The 20,137-nt window shown below is 38.7% G+C and overlaps 1 protein-coding gene across 3 annotated transcripts in view; it reads right to left on the bottom strand.

The window, feature by feature from the left end:
• Window positions 1-962: 962 nt before the first annotated feature.
• Window positions 963-20,137, bottom strand: part of kcnab1a (potassium voltage-gated channel, shaker-related subfamily, beta member 1 a) — a 122,195-nt gene continuing 103,020 nt past the window's right edge. For all 3 annotated transcript variants that reach the window (XM_017420117.3, XM_017420118.3, XM_017420119.3), the window contains exons 4-14: window positions 18,891-18,970; window positions 17,376-17,420; window positions 14,226-14,270; window positions 12,539-12,582; window positions 12,345-12,431; window positions 9,154-9,239; window positions 5,776-5,896; window positions 5,449-5,543; window positions 4,161-4,281; window positions 3,755-3,843; window positions 963-3,134 (exon numbers count right to left, since the gene is read on the bottom strand). In XM_017420117.3, the coding sequence (XP_017275606.1) occupies window positions 3,045-3,134; window positions 3,755-3,843; window positions 4,161-4,281; window positions 5,449-5,543; window positions 5,776-5,896; window positions 9,154-9,239; window positions 12,345-12,431; window positions 12,539-12,582; window positions 14,226-14,270; window positions 17,376-17,420; window positions 18,891-18,970 (903 nt within the window). In that variant the 3' untranslated portion in view covers window positions 963-3,044. The remainder of the gene's footprint in view (window positions 3,135-3,754; window positions 3,844-4,160; window positions 4,282-5,448; window positions 5,544-5,775; window positions 5,897-9,153; window positions 9,240-12,344; window positions 12,432-12,538; window positions 12,583-14,225; window positions 14,271-17,375; window positions 17,421-18,890; window positions 18,971-20,137) is intronic.

Genomic DNA, 20,137 nt, shown 5'->3' on the forward strand with positions numbered 1-20,137 from the left:
CACCAGTGATGATGAACAGAATAAGCTAAAAAGAAGGGTAGAGATATATCACACACCCTGCTACGTACCAGGTACTTATCTGGTCCAAACCAGGCTGCATTTTCTATTGCTACCAAAAGCAGTAAAAAACAATTGACAAAACACAATAAAGATCAAGTTGTTACGCTCTACTTGAGTTGAATGCTAGTGAGCAGAAGTGGGTCTTTAATTGTGAATTTTATTTTTCTCGACTGAGTAGCTCCTTTATGGAGAGGTAAAACTTTCCAGAAATTAGGAGCAGCTACTGCAAAAGTTCAATCCCCTCTACTTTTAGGTTTGAATATTGGAACACGTAAGAGCATTTACAGTGAAGTATGACACTGAAAAAGGGCTGGAAAATAAGATCAGAATCCTTAAAAAAAAACTAACAAGGTCTCAAAATCAGTGCTGTAACAAACAGAATGCTTACCGACACGGGGCCAGCAGTGTGTCCGCACTGCAGACTCTGTTATCCATTTGCTCTGATATTGTAATCATTGCAATACAGTCGCATGACCTTTCAGTGCATGCAGTTTCATTCATTTCCACCACTTCATCTGGGTGTTTAGCTTCTTTTCTTTTGTCAGCGAGTGTATGTACAGGCTCAATTAATCCTCATCCACTCAGCCAGAGCTCTAAAAGTGAGGTGTGAGCCAAAAGCAGCTTTTTTTGCCTCGTGCTGATGTATGTAACTACTTGGCAAGTGTCAGTAAGATTGATGCCGAAATTTAAAGGGTGCGAGTCAACAAACGTGCCCCGAAGACAAGACGGTGTCTCAGCTGAAACCTGGCCAACATCTCCTCTGATCTCAGTGATGGCTTATTTTTCCAAACGAAACAAAAACAACAAGAACGCATGAAGGCAACGACAATCATAGACTTGTCAGAATGGAGCCACCGAGTCAGAAAAGAAAATTCAAAGATGAGTTCACTGAGTAATACTGATGCTTGTTGCTAACGTCTTTTATTAGATCCTTTTTTTTTACAGTAGGAATATTTATGGAGAATTCAGTCAACTTTACATTAAAGAATCAAGGGAAACAAACTGACCTTTGTTCTTCAGAAGTATTTTTGTTTTTACATATTTTTGAAGAGACAAAAAGGAGCACTTTGAGGTTGCCAAGTCAGGATGGGATGAAGACAGTCACAAACACTGCAACCTATGCAGTGATACTGCAAGGAAACTGTAAAATAACTCTATTTACATCTAATTTATATATATATATATATATATATATATATATATATATATATATATTCATCATACAGTACAGCCTCATTATGCAAGAGAGGCTTCTTCATAGTTTTGCTTCTGTTACAAGGTATAGTTTTATATACACGTAACACCTTGAAAACAAAGCAATGTTTTAAAAAGACAAAATAAATCTTAGATTTTTATGACTACTTCAGAATAAATACTATACTTTTTGTCACGACTGAAACCCTTTGTCCAAATGTCACATTGTGCCATTAACAAGCAGCTTTTTGCTGGTATTTAAACCATAACCAGACCCTTCATTCATACATTTATTATCTGTGTAAAGTTCTTTAAATAAATCTGTGATGCTGTTTCACTTCTGAAGCTCAAAACTATTTTTTTTTTCAATGTTTTCAAACTGAGCAGTCTTTTCTTTTTTTTTTTTTTTGCAAGGCAACATTTCTCTTCTGTTTGTGAAGCAGAGTTGCAGTTTCTTAAAACGACCACATGAGGGCAACTCTCCCCACTCTTGTCTCAAAGTCCCATTTAAACTCCATGTCCCACAAAATCCTCTGCTTCACCGGGAGTCACACGTCAGGCAAAGCTTGCAGTGTTTTGGATCAGAAACTCAGCAGTCAAATCAGAAGAAAAGAGGCACACTGTAGCAGGGGAACATGCATCTGTTGGTTGATCTTCTCTCAATCCGCAGCTAATACAATCCAAGAATAGTGTTATTAATAAAAATGGAATGGATTACATTTTCTACGTGTTTTAAAGCTAACTCGAGCAGATGGATTTGTCGAGGCCTCATTCGTATTCGGAAAGCTCTGTTTTCTCGGGTCACCTTGTCGCTGATGACGACCACACTTCACAGGATGAAGCTTCATCCCTCGACTTGCACCTCTGACAAAGGAGGTGAAAGTTTGAAGCGCTCATGGTAATTCATTTTGCTCCGCTGCATAGCATAGTAATGAAAGCACTGACAAAGCGACTTGTGTTCAGCATGCAACCGAAGCCTATCTGAGCTCTGTCTAACTCCTACGTCTAACGTGCTTACACTAACGTATTCAGCTGCGGTACGGTGGTGGTTCTCATAAATAAAATATGTTCCCAACGTGATTATTTTTGTCCTCAAATCAGTTGTGAATTCAGGTTTGGAGCTTAAATAATAGACCTAATATTTCAGTGCCCTACTGGGAGGATCGATGAGTAATCAAGGTGCTCTTGAACAAGGCACTTTCATTTGAAATAGTCCTGCATCGCTCCTCTGTGTTCGTGAACCAACCGACTGAGGTGTCTCTTATTTCTAAAAATGAACCATAGTTGCATGCCTTGCTATCTTACTGTAGCCTAGATGTCAGTTTTGGTATTTAAATATAAAAAAATATTCCTCGGATGCCATGTTTGTAATGACGAATCTGAGCTTTAACATGCGCTGCAATCAGCTCTGCATAGTTTTATCTCTATATGTCTGCGTGCTGCTGCTGAAATCGTCGACACCTCGGATCGGGGTCAGAGAGTTTGAATCTACTAAGTTGTGTGAAAAGCTGAAGCTCCTCTCGGCTAAAGCTGGACTGCACCTGAGATGAATCCGGTCGAGTCGATCGAAGCAGAAGTCTCAAACGGACAGAGTTACAGTATGCAGTGCTGGACGTAGCAAGGCTGTCTGTTTCAGGCTGATGTGGTCTGAAGCTGGGCGGACCCCCACAGAGGGGGGGGGGGGAGATAGAGATACAGGACCATGGATATGACCCCCTGATCAGAGTGTCCAAGGTTTCAGGATAGTTAGGTTGGTACCAGCTGACGTCTCGGTGGTCCACCAGCCTGGTCTAGGAGCGATAGTCCTTCTTACTGTAGGGTCTGTTGCCCAAGATGTGGTCGATGTCTGACACTACATGAGAGGTCATCTTAGGAAGGACCTGGATAAGACAGAACATGATTGAATTTCCCTAAAAAGCGGGAGAAGCGGGAGACCCGCAGGAAAGCAGAAAAAAAATACCATCAGCAGTTTAAAACAGTTGTTGCCCACTCTTCAATAGAAAACCAGTGGTGTAAGCCTGACCCTTAAAATATTCTGTTAATGGACTGTACTTATATAGCGCCTTTCTAGCCAAACAGGCTACTCAACGCTCTTTACAACACAATCTGTGCCCTCCTTTACCCATCCACACACACATTCATACAGCACTCTACTACATCTCTACAAAGCTCATCTGAATAAATCATTCTATGAAGTCTAATCAGTGATTTAAACTCCATTCATACACTGATGTGGCACATTGGAGGAAATGAGGGGTTCAGTGTCTTACCCAGGGACACTTTGACATGTGACTGCAGCCAAGAATCAAACCTCCAACTCTGTCATTGGAGGAAGACTGCTCTAACCACTGAGCCACAGATGCCCCCAGTTAATCTGTTCTGTGTAAACAAAGTAATTTTGCCAATTGCCCCAATCGATAACAGTAGAGAATAGTGCAGGATGCAGGTTCAGGACCACAAACAAAACCAGCAGTGTGCAGGTGTTTCTGCATGCTGTCACCTGTATGGCCCCGAGGTTCTCTGTGAGCTGATCAGGGTTGGATGTTCCCAGAAGGACTGAACTCACTCCTTCATTTCTTAAACACCATGCTGGAAACAGTGGCAAAAAATGGAAGTGGATTTAATGTCAACCTAATGACGAATTATTGATTATTCTTGTTTTATAACAGACAACAAAGAGAAATGTACTTCTTGTATTTTGCCTAATAAGCTGGAAAAATCCCAACACAGTTAAAAGCTTTGTTTTCCAGGCTTGTGAATACATAATAAAGCAATCCAAAGCACAGGTAAAATGGTCAAATTCATCTGATTATAACTCCAAAAGGCTCAGGTCAAACAGTTGTGCTGAGTTATGACGTAAAACGCTCCTACATCAGTATCCATCACACAGGACAGCAGAGGCTTACCCACGGCCAGCTGAGGCAGCGTACAGCCCAGCTTCTCTGCGATGTGGTTGAGCTCTTTTAGCTTGGCTTGCTGCTTCCTTCCATCCTCACTTACTATCTTCTCCTTCAACCACTGATAAGACTGACACAGCAGAGGAGGCAGAATGAGTGATTTATGGATGTGGCAAGACGTTTTAAGAGACAGAAACTGGACTACAAAGAATAAGATGGTGTTTAAGATGGTCAAACGTACTATATGTTACAAAATGACTGACAGAGGAAACTTATCTCAAATACCAGCAGTTGGTCTAAACTTAACTGAATTGATTGTTTCAGTAAGAACAAGAACAAAAAAGATGTACTTCTTCAACAATTATTAGATACTCTTAAAGTCATACTTTGTATGTGTAACATAATCTTGAAAGTGTTATGATAAAACATTTTGAATCACACCTGAATTTCTTGTTAGAGTACTTATAAATATATATTTATGTGTTTAATACTGATATCTGAGTAATGCTGAGCTGGGGAAGCTGTTAAACTGAAAAGGTTCTTTAAACAAGCGAGTTAGACAGTGTTGATTGCTAAGACCATTTTCACGCTAGATAATCACTTTACTATGACGTAAAAGTCATCCAGGACCGTGTGTTGGAGAACATATCAGAGAAAGTCCTTTGTGGCGAGTAAAAAGCAGCAGCGTCGTGATTGCCTTCTCACTGAAGGAATTTTTCCAAATTTGAAGCAATCCAGCCATTCTCTGAACGGCTGTGTAAGCCCTGCAGAGTATTGTAGAAAGGGTCGTCATCCAGTGTGAATGGAGCCTAAGTTACACATTTTCATTTTGTATTTTGGTTCTTTTCCTTCTACAACCATATCAGACCGGTATTTAATGGATTGCTCTTCATGTGATTTATTGCAGCACAGGAAGACAGATTTTTGCTGCATACAGTATATTACTGCACAATCCTGTTATCTTAGTATATTTTAGATGGTAAATCATTGCCTACTGCAGACTGACATGGTTAGGATGGGTGAACTTACAATGCTGCAGCTCAAATTTTGTCCTGATAAACTAGTATCATCACGGTATCATCATGACTCATCATGCAGTCAACACCGTGACGAGAAAAGCTACCAGATTCACAATTATCTTAAAAGCTTTAAACTCTTAGTGAATTAAAATTTAGGTAAAAAATTAGGAATCCATATAAATCCAACCCAGTTGTTTCCTTTCTCAGAATCCTGTCGGCTGCTACAATCAGTGAAGTGTTCGTGTTGGAAGAACGGAGCAGATGACCCGCATGGTTACCTTCATTGAGGCCCTTGATGATTCTGGGATGCCGTTTTCATATTTTCCTGTGATGATGCCACACGCTAGTGGTGACCAAGTCATCGCCCCAACTCCTGTTACCATATAAACCAAAAGTAGATAAATAGGATCAGCTTGGAGGAGTTTGGGAACAAGTTGCAAAATTAAAATAATGAAATAAAAAAAAAACCTTAGTGAGTTATTTAAAACAAACTCATTTAGGATAAAATAAGCCAGAGAAAGTTCTGACCTTCAGGTGTTAGTGAAAACATTTTATCCCATCGGTGACATATTAATATACTACTCAATGACATTTAAAATACTTACCTATCTTGTGGTAAAGTTCAGGCAGTTGCACTTCGACTTTCTCCCTCTGGAAGAGGTGATACTCTGCCTGTTCACACACTGGAGGGATCAAATTAAACTGCCTTGCCACGGAGTAAGCCTCCTGATGATTTAGGAGAAGGGAGAAAGGATGGTCATTGTGATGCTGGATGTGCTATTGCTACTTTTTTTCTTTTTTTTTTTCTTCCATATGTAACAGAAAATGAGTTCTCTTATCATAAAGTCCACCCCTGACGAGTCCGAGACTAAGATAAAGCCAAAAACAGAAAACAGAAAAGAAATTGGTATTCAAGACGGCAGGTTAAAAGCATTATAAAAGCTAATGGGAGCGAGTTAAAAAAGATGTAACACACAGCTCACACAAAGATCAATATCTTATATCACAACTTTCTGAGACCTTTTTTCTATACCTTTAAATGTGTATTCTTATCTATACTTTCCTTGTGTCCCTCAACAACAAAAACCTGAGGAAACATGGATACACACCTTCTTGTTTTTCTATCTTCATGGGGTTCTGCTAAAAACAAAATATATTTCCCTATAACCCTACCTAACCCTGAACAGCTATCTTCTTACCAAACTGTAACCTTAAAAAATCCCTCTAAAAACTATTTAAATTTGCAGGATCTGCCCACTAACTAGATAGTGGAATCCCAGTTTTCAGAACCCATAAATTTAGACGAAAAAGACCCCCAAACACACGCATAAACACATGGTCCAATGTCAGTTCCTTCAACAACCTCTTACTTTGTTTCCTGCCATCACTGAACATACAAATTACCCTTTACTCTTCTACGCTGTAATCAGAGCCTTTGAGAGTGTCCATGCATTAATTTGCACGTGTAAAGCTGCCATGTAACATACACTTTGAATCCCCCTTTAAAACCCTTTCATTATTGATGCTATCTAAATAACACAGCTTTCAACAGGGCTTGTGTTGTTTAAAGGTATATTCTTCTTTTCACTGAGATCATGGATGGGGGACGGCAACAAATTGCACCGTGCTTAGAAAAAGTGGGGGAGAAGAGAGGAGAAGATGTTGTTGTGTCCTCGACTGCTACTTCAGGAGTGTTTTATTGCACAAGTGCCTGCTATGTGGAGGTATTCATTACCGTAGTGAAAGCTGAAACAAGAAGTAAATGGTTTCTGACAGGAGGAGGAAACAAAGCCAAAGGAAACCAGTGTTAATTTCCCCCAAAACGACTAATATAGCTTGGTTTTAGCGTTGTTTTAAATAACATCAAACACATAAACTCTTTCGGCATCCCAACACACAGTGTGATCTGTTTACCATCTGTTTACTCAGTAGATTAGATGATGGGATGTATAATCTCAGTTTGTACCTGAGATTGGTTACTGCTCACTGCAACAGAAATATAAGTCTGATCATTGTTTAAAGGTGGGCTCTATAGCAATTACTGACATGTAGTGGTCAAAGGGAAGATACCAAATACCTACTCGCTCATTACAGACCAACTCATGTATGCATGGAGCAAACAAGTAAACTCCACACTGAAAGAACCAAGCTGAGATTCAAATTTCAGACCTTCTTGCTGTGAGACAACAACACTAATCACTACACCCCAGACTGAGAAGGATTTGGGATTCACCTTTTGATACAGCCTAGACATACTTTTAGTTGTGTAACCATGGGGACTTTGGGTGTTTCAGTCCCTTTAATGTCCCCATCTTGGCAACCAAACCCAGGGTGATCAGTCCCCAACTTGTGTCACAATCCAATGATCACCGTATTTGATTCTCAGCCATCTTGAATCCTTGTCATTAGCATCAGAGATGTTCCAGATGCCTCTCTTCAGTCAGTTGCTCTACAGCAGTGGTGTCCAATCCTGGTCCTGGAGGGCCACTATCCTGCAGGTTTTAGATGTTTCTCTGCTTTGACACACCTGATTTGAATGAGTGACTGAGTGATTAACAGGCTTCTGCAGAACTTGAAGACCTGCTGAAGAGCAGGGAAACATCTAAAACCTGCAGGATAGTGGCCCTCCAGGACCAGGATTGGACACCACTGCTGCAGAGGAACTACTGTAGATGTCAAACCCTCAGCAGCTGATCTGCATGGAGTTGCAAGGGGTCTTTCATATTCTGAATCAAAAAATGCCTGAAAGATCTCCTTGCACTTTGAACCGCCTTGTTGCTGAAAAGTGTTATATGAATAAAATTGACTTGACTTGACCAGGAGGACCACCTGCCTTGACGACAAAAGACAACCCATGTCTGGCTCAGATGTGAGCACAGTTGCACTGTCTGAGAACTGGTTGTCCCTGTCAACCTTCAGCTGGCATTTCTGGGCTACTGACCCCTCTGTTTTTGAAAATGCGGTGTACTGTGTACTCCTTGCTGCCTCGTCATAACCATCCTAACAATGAAGGTTTCTTTGACTTGAAATTATTATTGAACCAGGTGGCATCTCCTCTTTCTTTGGGAATTGTTGGATTGGGATCACTGAGTGCTTTAAACCCCTGTTCCTCCTGATGTGGCTTTGCCCGCCTGCACACTGAATCATAACTACTTTACAGCTGATTAAATGGGTCCTAACCCCTGCTCTTCCTGACCATTTTTACCCCCGGCTAATGAGACGACAGTTTCTGTGCAGCTTCACCTCTCTTTTCCAGGACACCATTAATATCTCCGACAGGCTACTGAAGAGGTGTCCTTACTCCTGAATTACGCAGTCATTCTTAAGCTATGTGGAGGACCACATGCACAGAAAAAAAAAAGGTAAAACTTTTCTCCTTAAAGACAGAGATGTTATAATAGAGCAGTGGATAAGAGGATTAATGGCAAGATGCCATGCAGGTAAATCTAGACTTTAAACTTTCATGGCAGTCCTAATTTGTCCCTTGCTGCATCTTAGGTTCTCAACTCTCAGCCTGTTTTTCGAAGTGTGGTTGTGCCCTTTAATGTGTTGTTGATGACCTTTCCCAGACATTTAATTGGCTTTTTAATAATGATTAGATTAAGACTCCTCCTGGGGAGAAACATATCTTGTTTCTAGTCCTTCTTCCCAGAAGGGATTCAGACTTATGTGTCTTGAGGTTTAGCCTGACCCAGTTGGATTTTTGTTTGAGACCCATGGGATCCATCTGGAGCTTTAGGTCCCATGTCGTGAACACTATCAGGGTTCACAACATACCTCTGTATTCCAACTCTACTGAGGTAATAAACACCTTTATGACCACAGAGAAAAAAATCCATGAGCTATTTCACCCAATGATTATGGCTTTCATCTCCCCATAAAACCTTGTTCCCAGAACCCCTAAAGGAGTACGTTTCTCAGTATTTATTATATCTGATACTCCATACCTGCAGAGATTACAGTGCAATCTTTGCGGTGCTTACCATGATCTCCATCGCCGTCCACCGAGACGTTCCCCAATACATCGCCATGCCTTGGTTTATCACATAGGTCATTGCTCGAACAATTTCTGCAGAAAGTGCACATTTCCACATCATGTCAGTTAGCTGGATGAACACAGAAGATCATGTTGATTTATTTGACCATTTACAGCAGTAGAGACAAAAAAACACTAGCATAATGCCTGACAACTAGTCTAAATGTTTGTAATTATTAGAAACAGTAAAGCACTCAGAATCTAAACTGAACTAAAGGGAACTGTGTAATGTTTATACTGTAATTCCATTATAAATTTGGTTTCTTTTATGTTTCTCTAACAAATAAAGGGGATATAACAGTATAATATCTGGTTGATGTTATTTGCCTGCAGGCTGGCAGCATTTACTTTTCATTAGCAAAAGCCAAGACACATAAGAAGACAGAGCTGAAAAGAAACATTTAAAACAGAAAAACACAGAGAAAGAAAACATTTTGTTTGCGTTCAAGCTCACAACAAAGAAAATCAAAGCTGAAAGGGGCAAAAGAAGAATTGAAGATAAAATCAGAGCAGCACAGCAGCCTAGGAGAACAGGAACTTCTGATTTTTGAGCCAGTTTTTTTGATGAACCGATAAGAGAAAAATGGCCATCATCATCGCTGATTCTCTTTTACCAGCTGATGGCTCAGCCCCCGTCCCTAACGACTCTGGGGATGAACTAACAAGCTCTTGTACTAAAGCCCCTCTGATCGCATTCAAACTGCAGCGTTTTTTAATGGTGCAATTAGCTCCAACATTGCTGACTGGGCAAGCTAGCAGCAGTCAGAGCCAACAAAAACTCAAATTGGGACTGTCATTACGGTTGTTCATCATTGCCGTGCGCTCACTCCAATTATAACGCCATCATTCACAGTGGCAGGATTCTTGTTTTTCACGCCACAGAACCGGTTCTTGGCAAGACAATAGATTATGTGGGATAAGAAAATTGAAAAAAAAAGAACAAAAGTTGGCAGCTAATTTGTAATAAAAACAGCAAGATTAAGATAAAGTTAAAGAGCCTAGTTAGAAAAAAGTCAAGAAGACTCCAAAGGACTTCAAATAAAAAGGTTTCTGTTTTTTAACACTATTTTGTTGTTTGGCAGGTAATAATTAACAGCATGGCTTAGTCAACAGCATCCTACCAAAGGAAATAACACACTGTAGAAAAGAAAAAAGTCAGTGTCTTTTGTTTTTATTGCTACCCTTGTCTTCCTGTCCAGCCCTCGCACCGCCCTCCTGACATTCTCTTTGTTTCCACAAGATGCTGCGCTCACGTTTAAATGCAACCTGACACAATTTCCAGCCTGCATAAGAACAGAAAGTCTAAAAAACAAACAAACAAACAAACAAACAAAAAACATCTAAGAAAAGAACAACAGCAGCTCTAATGGATAAATCAGCACGGGACCAGTTTATGGTGGGGGAAAATGCTGAAGAATTGAAATCAATAAAAAGGTAAGAGAAAAAACAGAAACTTTATGTGTGTTCATTTGCAGATTCTTCAAAAACACTAAAAAAAGCATCATAATTTATGAACAAGTTGCCATATAACAGTAAAAACACCTCATCAAGCACAAGATTACCAGTGTCACCGGTGAAGGGCTTGAAGTTATTAGACATTAAGTAAAAAGTTAGTTTTCTCTTTTATCACACAAACCTGCAGTTTAAGTGCTTAAGCAAAATGCTAAAGGGACAATTCGGATCTTTTGAAGTGGGTTTCTGGAAACGTTGCAAAACAATTAATATCTTACATGTAGGAGATTGCTATTTCAACTCCCCAAGTTTGTAGATATACAGTTTAATTTTGACCAAGCTATAGTGTGCGATTTTAAAGATGTCATGTTGTCTTTTTAAACCTCATATTGTTGCATCATATTATTGGCTTGCTTTAATACAATAGAAAAACAAAATCAAAGCATAACTCCTTTATCTGAAGTTTAGATTTCTACAGGGAGCACTAATTACTCAGACGCTGAAAGAAAGGCCTTTGTTCATCATCGGTTCAACTTGCAGAACAGCAGAGAGTTGATTTATAATGGCTTTCGAGAAACAAATGCACTTCTGATGTGCTTGTCAATAAGCAACTTCTTGAAAATGAACTCCACACAACTGCCTGCCTCATCCTATCTACACTGAAGACAAGAATCTGCAGAAGCTAAACTAGAATCAAACGTTTATAACTGGTTAAGAAAACCAGCTCCAGAGCTTGCTGAATGAAGCTATAAAGACTCTAAATTAAAAATGCAAACACTGTGCTTTAATTCAGCAGATAATTGAGTTGCAGTTTCTTGGCTCTCTAATTTGTTTCGCAATGACAAACAACTTCCTGTGGCATGACAAGTCACATGAATTTTAAAAGCGTTAAAAACAAATACGGTTCTTCATAAATTCCTATTTTATTACTGGTGATTGTGGAGGTGCATGCTCAAACTATGCACGCATATTTGCCTTATTAGAGACGAGGTAAAAGTAAAATTTGACCTCGTTGTCCAAACAACACAGGAAGCTGAGGCTCATGCTGAAGAACCATCGCTGATACTGGCAACAAACAAATACCATTTTATCAGCTACTGAAGCTACAAATCATATAAAGAGCCACATAAAAATTAATTTTAGACAACACTCACGATGAACAAAACTAATTTATTGGTACCTTAATGCAAAACTCTACCTGTTCCTCTGAAACTGTAGGAAACTCCCTCATTTAGCCATCAGTTCAGAGCTCTGAAATTGATTTTATTTAACCGTTTTGTCAAACAAGCAATTACTAAAACACTTCTCAGATAATTTTTGGTGGGACCCATTTCATTTCCTGCGTAAAATGATCAGACCCGGTAAAACGAAGTTTGCACCAATATGCAGCGAGAAAGTGATGACGTGCAGACATTTCCAGCACTGAAATTCAATAACTGAAGGAAATCATGCTCAGCAAAGTGAAACAGTTGCGCAGAATTAATGTAACTCTCTGAACAAAATGATTCATGTTTTTTTCCAAAGTGTGGCCACAAAATGTGAAGCAACACTTTGCTGACTTTCCATCATCTACTTTTGAAGGAAAGCCTTTGTGCCTTGGCTTCAGTTCTACAATGTACAAATGATGTTTGATTTGAGTTTCATTTTTTTTATTGAATATAAATTAATATTAATAGTCTGACTCACCCTCCATGGGAGTATTGCTGTCTGGGCGGTTGGCAAAAACTACATCTACATACTCCATCTGCATCCTTTGCAGAGAACCTTTTAGACCTGAGAGACACAAATTGTGAAACTGAGCTCACAAAACAAAAAGCCAAAAAGCAGTAATTTGATCCCCCAATCAACTCAAGAAGCAACATCAGCGTGTGAAGTTTTACCTTCAATAATGTGTTTCCGTGACAAGCCTCTTTCTGTCTCTGCTCTGATACAAAAGATTTAAAAAGAATATTAAATTAGTCAATGATTACTCTGTACATAAGTATGTCAGTATGTTTGCACCTATTAAAGGTAGCCCTTAACTCTGTTTTAGCTTTTTGCAAAAGCAAAAAAAAAAGTGACATGAATTGATGGGAACTTTCTTTGGGTGAAAGAAGCCCACACATGGCTGCAGTGAGACAATTATGATGGAAAAAATAAATTCCATCATCTTCAACATCTTCCTTCGAATTCAGGAGCTCCTGGTGCCACGAAATGTCCATTTCAGGATGTTTGATGTAAATGGGTCAGTGCGCACTCAGCTGTTAAACAACATTAGGCGTAAAAAGAGAACCCCTGCAGAAGTGATGGAGGACAGAGTCTTCCTCCGAGAAGGGCTCTGCAGGAATAATTCCCTCCTTATCACCAGACCCAGTTGGACAAGGTCCCTCCCACACACACACACACAGACACCTCTCTGAGAGTCTGTTTATGTGTCTGAGAGTGTTATGAAACAGATTTATTTATTCGCTCTCTTCAGGTTGTCTCTCAGGCTGTTGAACGAGACAAATGGACATGAAGAAGAGAGGAAAAATGTGCTTGGCAATAAAAAAAAGCTCAACTTTCAAATGTCTGAAAGTATTGTGAGATATTTAACATAAAAGGATGGCATCTGTGTGATCTGTGTGCTAACAAATTGTCCTTAAAGCCAAGATTCAGATCTCCTGAAGTGGGGTTCTGTGGAAATTCTTTGACAAATTAATATCCGACCTGTTGTAGATAACTCTTTGAACGACCTCAGTTTGGAAAAACTGGATTTAATTCTTAACAGAACAATAAGTTAATATCAAGACTAAAGAGGACTGCTGCACCCCTCTTTTTCAGAGTTTCCTAAGCCTTTTTATAAATATTTGCATCATCTTCAAATTCTGTTTTACATAGATTTGAAGGATTCTCTGCAAGCAGAAAAAGCAGCAGTGGCAGCTTGTTAGTGCTACAACTAACTAGCAGCTAGTGGAGCCGAACCACTGATTTCTGACAGCTAGCTGTAGTGCATCTGGTGCAGTTTTTTCAGGATTATCATAATATTTCTCTAAAGTAAACATGTAATGCAAAACTGATGACAATGTAAAGGTTTATAAAACAATGTTTGGACAAACTGTTACAAAATTGTTCAGACTAAAACTGTTTTAAGACGACAGAAATCAACTTTTATCTTGTTTCTATTTCTCCAAACTGTAGCCATTCAAGAAGCTATCTGCAACAGGTAAGATATTAACTGTTCACAGAACCCCCACTTCATTAGATCTAAAGTATTGAGAAATCTCAAACACTTCTACAACTAACGAGCCATTTCTTTTTAAGAAAGTGCCCTTTTGTTTGTATTGAACACACTTGGGAAGACACACATTTGAATTCTAGCACTGGTTTCCTACTATTTCTCTAATTAGCAGTCAGTCAGTGGTAGTGAAACACCACTGTGTATGTTTAAAACAAAGTCAAGGAGAAAGAAAGCTGATAAATATTCATGTAAATTTGCTTCATCAAAACACACAAAACAAATGCTTTCTTTGGGAGAGAGATAACACATACAAAGATCATTTGTTTCTCAGAGCTTTGACAATTGGAAAATGGATTTTCCTTACTTACTTTCCTCCCCAGTAAAGTTTAGTTGTGATGACCAAGCTTGACCGCCTAAAAACGTCGAGGGAAAGACACAGACAAACAGAAGAACAACGTGACCTGCTGAGTGACACAAACTGCATTAGAGAGGTTCAGTGTGTTCTCAGTTTAGACAAGCACTGAGACATGATGAAGCTCTGTAGTCTCTAACATTGTTACCAGCTCACACCGGCCTTCTGAGCCAACCATATTTCCTCATCAGGGCGGGATATTATTGAGAAAGAGTTGTGCATGTGTGATTAGAGGTGTTATACGTGGCTGTGGGGACAAAAAAAACACAAAATACTGAAAGTTTAGGAATGTTTTTTTTTCCTCTTTCACATACTGCTCTTCTCAAGTCCCCTTCGAATCATTAAATGTGATTAGAATCTAGGCTTTGATTTAGCTTTTCTATTTAAGCATTTTGTTTTTTCTTTCTGAGCCATTCCTCTGACAGTGTGCTGGTGTGCAGAGGGGTAAGGGACTTGTTGAAATTAAAACTTCTACAATAATTGTAATGTTTAGAATCTTTTATGCAGCACATTAGAGCACTCTCTTAACTAACACCCATTTAAAGCATTTGGGAGTGTGTTGTGTGTAGCGTCTTTGTTAATCTCTCAAACACAACTAACATTTCCTCATTAAAATAAAAGAGTTTCTATTTAAGAATTCAACAAATGGTAAATGGTAAATGGCTTGCACTTATATAGCGCTTTACAAGAGTCCAGTTAAAGAGAAAGAGCAGGAGACAGATTGTTGCATTAGATCAACATTGTGTTACTAACATCTGACATCAGTTGGGGTTTAGTATAAACAAGAATAGTACTTGGTTATAATTGAAAAACTTCCTTGAAATTATTAAGTGTTTACTTGTTCACACTTTGAAAAAGTCAACAATATAATGTTTCTGCAGCACAGTGGTTTGGTGGTTTGCACTGCTGCCTCACAGCATGAAAGTCCTGGTTTTCAAGCCCCACATTAGACCTGAGGTCTTTCTGTGTGGAGTTTGCATGTTCTCCTTGTGTTTGAGAGGGTTTTCTCCAGGTACTCTGGTTTCCTCACACAGTCCAAAAACATGCCTTCTGGCCCAGGCCTCCCTTGGAAAACAGCTCTGTGATCTCAGTGGGATTTGCCTGGTTGAATAAAAGTAATACATAAATAAACTGAAATACCTATTCTATCTTCCAAGTTGTGTATTTTAAAGCATATTCCCATTATTTTTAAGTTAGACAGTGGGCTTGAGGTGTGGATAAGCTCTGTTTCTTCAAAGGATTTTTTAAATGTTTTGTAATACAGGGTTAAATTAACTCGTCACATATTTTTAAATGAACAGTTCAGACCAAGTGGGGTTTTGTAGAGAGGTTATGAGCAGTCAATATCTTACTTAGTGGAGATATCTCTCTGAACAACCTCAGTTCGAAGAAACAGGGATTAGTGTTGACTGGACCGACAACAGCCAGTCTGTGCAGCACCAAGACTAAAGTAGATCACTGCCATCTTAAAACTTTTTTTGCAGGCATTATTTTACAAACCTTTATGCTGCATCACTTTTGCAATAAACTGATATTTACTTAGAAGTTCATTGTTCTTTACACAGAAGACTGTGTAGTTTCATTACAGTTGTTTCATACAAAACATGATACAAAACAGGACATTTAAGCGCAACCTGGCTCAGAAACTTTCTGATTCAAATGAAATGCAGTGAGTTTTATATGGATCATTTTTTTGTAACTGACTACAGAACTAAACAGCCTCTAATTTCAATAATATTGTTGTCATAAATAATTCTCTAATGCAAAAGTGACCAAAATGAAGCATTCATAAAATAGTGTTTTTATTAACCACTATAACAGTTTTGAGATTGGAGTTTAAAAATGGCAGCAATCCACTTTGGCCTCACTTAAACTAGCTGTTAGCTTGTCAATCTGGTCAGAAATAGTCATTTTCTTCAAACTGAGATGACTCAAAAACCTATCTACAGCAGGTAAGATTTTAATTGTTCATAATCTTTCTACAGAACCCCCTTTCAAACGATCTAAATTAGCGCTTTAAAAATTACAGNCCCCCCTCATAAAAATACTACCCTTAAAGACAAACTTTGCTGATTTTTTTCATCATGTACCGAATTGCTATTTATTTAAGAAATATGCAGGCCTCAGTCACATGTGACAAGTTAAATGTTTGCAGCTATTTATTCAGAGTTGTGTGTGTTGGGTTACTCACATTAATATCACACAAATGCATGAGTCTCACTCTGCTGCATGTTCTTATTCCACCTTTAAATCTACCCCCTGCCCATTCCTGAGAACACTCAGTCCAAAATGTCAGCTTCAATGTGCTTTAACTGTACCAGCATCAAAACGCCCACTGGTGTAATGTAGTCAGCCCAGAACATGACACCACTGTTAGCTGCATAATGATGGAGGCAACACAGAAGGAAGTGACAGCAGATAAATGTTCCCACGTTTAGAGCAGCTGAGGACTTTAAAGCTATTGTTACAGAAACAGGATCCATCAGTTCTTTTTTTTTTTTTTCATCTGAAATTGAGGTCTGAGCACTTTTAATATTAACAGTTTTATACATTTTTGTATGTGGAAAAAATGGGAAAAGATATATAATATTTGGAAAATATGATTATATCTGTATGTATATGAGATAGAGTGAGAATGCATCATTTCTCATAGAAAAAAGTTGAACCTGAGAATTTCCAGAGGTGATTGATTTCTCAGTATTTTATTAGTAAGAACAAATATTCTACTATATGTCTCAGTGCATGAAATATAAGCTTGACTCAGCAGTCACAAATCTATTTCTTTTTACATTTTATCTTGCTTTGTTGTGTAACCTTCCTGTGTCTTGTAGAGCTGGTCAAAATACAAATGATTGGGCCTGATAAAATAATGCCATTGAAGGAACTCATGGAGAATTAATACACTGATCACTCATACACTGATTTGTCATGCTGCAACATTGTGATAAAGTTGTGTTTTTGTCTCTGTGTGTGATCACAACAATGCAGCAAACCTGACCTTTAGCTGCGGCCGACAACACAAGACCAAACGTACACACGTTTCACACACACACGCTAGCCTGCATGTCATCCTTCCAGCAATCACACACGTTAACGTCACCATTACCTCCAGCACTTCTTCTTGATAATGTTTCCCAAAATGATTTCAGCCCTGCAAGGCAACACAAATGAGATGGTGTTATTAAACTGCAGTTTGGAGTCAGAAGCACTTCCATCACAACATCGACACAGCGATTCCCTGTCATTAAACTGAACACACCCCGGGGCAAAACGCTACATGAATAAATGGGCAATGGGAGAGCTTCTGAAACCTCCAGTAAAGTCCCTCTTCCCACACATATATTTGAAAGATTGTGACTGGAAGAAGAAAGTGAGTCTTGCTGCAGTTTGTATCATAAAAGTGGTCCTTATGGGTTTGTCTTATGCTTAGATGAAACACAACTTGTGACATAATACATCATTAAAGAGATGGTTTGGATTTCTTTTTAGAGTGGGGCTTAGTGGAGATGTTATGAGCAGTTAGTAACTTACCTCCAGGAACACAGTGTTTAAGTGAGGAGAATCAAGGATGGAGTCCAGCTCAGAGCTGCTCAGGAGGACTTATTTACAGGCTGCTCATGTTGAAACGTGGTCTTCAGCTCGACGCAGCAGCAAAAGTAAAGCGGTGTAAATATTCATAACATAGCCTTAATTGGAGTTGGTATGAAATGTTCGACAGCTGTGACTCCACTAAAGTTCAGCACACACTGTGTACACAGTGATTATAAAATCTCAACAGTAACTCGTGTCAATATAGGTGCTGGATTGGATGATTTCTTGCTGCAGCAGAATCGTGTCACAAACAAATTTCTGCCAGATATCAGTGAATAGAAAATAGGCTTTGGCAAATGTTAAATCAGCTGTCTGTGGTCCACAGCCAATTCAAGTGCACAACCAAAGATTTTCTTATGATTTTGTCACAACAAAAGGTTTTCATCTACAAAAACCCCAGTTTGAACCCAACTTACAGCGAATTCCTCCTTGATTCTTCAACCTGTGATCACTCTGACTGCCATCTAGGATAGACACTAAAAATCTCTCCACAAAAACCCACTGAAAAAAACCCCACTTCAAATCAGAGGGCACATTAAAAAGTGTTTTTTGTTTGTTTTTTCATTGCGTCCTCTTTGAATGGGTATAATTTAAGTCAGACGTTGTTGTTCTGATCAAAACTAGTATTTTTTAGTACTAGAGTGAGATTGAAGGTGGAGTAATATTGGCCTGAAACAAACAATCCAAAAAGAAAATAGAGAAAACATCACAAAATTACAAGGCACAAAAAAGAATTTTGTCTTTGAATAATCAAACACCAACTCACAGATCCAGAATCTTCTGTTTCTGTTCACAATGTATCTGTTACTGTTTCTGAATCTGCTATATAATAATACTTCTGGATAATGCAGAACTTCTCATATACCGTGCATTAAGGAAGTTGTGATGATTGTTTCAAAGTGCAGGTCAAATGTAAATATTAAAAGCACTCGTGAGGGTTTGAGTAGGGAAGCGTCTCTGCGTCTGATCAGATCAAACCGGATTGTTTTCAGCTCAGCTTCATTCAAACACAGAGGTTCACGTGGCTCACCTGCCGCCTGCGTACACCTCAGCTGTGTCGAACAAGTTGACTCCACTCTCATAGGCGATGGTCATTAGCTGCTCTGCAACCTGCCAAGTGGTCAGGTCAAACACACACACACAGAAAGAGAAAGACATAAAGGATGCTCAAATCATTTATTCCTGTCTTTTGGAAGAGTTTTTTATTTAAATCCCTTCATGATGTGAACTAGCCATTATAAAAATATACTATTTTAGTCTGAGTCATTCTTTAGAAGACTGAATAATTTATATTACACAAAGTTTACCAAAACACTGATTAAAATATATGGGGGNGTTTCTGTAAAAGTAGTGCTGCTGCATGTTTTATCTAGATATCATTACTGCTGTATTTCAGCCAGAGGGCTCCCTCAGAGCGTGAATTTTATTTAACCGCAGCTCACTTTTCTACAAAGAACTCAAGACAATTACTGAATTCAATAACAGGCACAAAACACCACCTCAGCACAGCAGAAAAAGACAGATTTCTACTCATCACACCGTTCTACAACAAAGTCAAACAAAACATAAAAAATATATACATATAAATGTAAAATGAGCTGAAATTAAAGCTTTTATTCGAGTTTGTTATAATTACTGTTTTGTCAGTAAAACACCTCAAATTTGAGAGTTAATCATTTATAAACTACACTCTGCTTGATTTGCAGATATTTTGACATCTATTAATATTTCGCTATTTCTGCTGGCGTGAACATCATGAATCATCAAGTTGAGATGCTTTACAGTATTTTTTATAAAGTGGCAACCTTATCACATGTCACATTATTTGCCTCTAGATTTTATTCTGGGAAAGTGAAGCTGTGCTCCGTGATGTTTGTGACAAAGAAAAAAACAAAAAAATCAGAAGAGAGAAGACAAATAAAATCAAAAATGGTAATTTTCCTCACTGAATTTTAATTCTGAGTACAGATGGGGAGAAAAAAAAACTGTTTAGGGCACCAGAGAGAAATTGTTAATACAGTTAAAGAATTAGAGACTGATTCTTCCCTTTTTTGATTTTGATTTGCATCGCAGCAAATTTTCATTTCAGAACGTAATGTAAAAATTGTCTAGATGATGATAGATGGATAGAAAAGCAGAAAGCTCTTAGCATCAGACACAGTGGGTGAGAAACATCTGTCAGTTTGTTGAGATAAATGCAAAGAAGACAGGTGTGAGAAGAGTTTAGGAAACATTCATTTGGCTGAGATAAGAACAATATTCAGTTTCCAAAGGCAA

This window comes from Kryptolebias marmoratus, linkage group LG2 (assembly GCF_001649575.2).
Source record: "Kryptolebias marmoratus isolate JLee-2015 linkage group LG2, ASM164957v2, whole genome shotgun sequence".
NCBI classification, from domain to species: domain Eukaryota; kingdom Metazoa; phylum Chordata; class Actinopteri; order Cyprinodontiformes; family Rivulidae; genus Kryptolebias; species Kryptolebias marmoratus.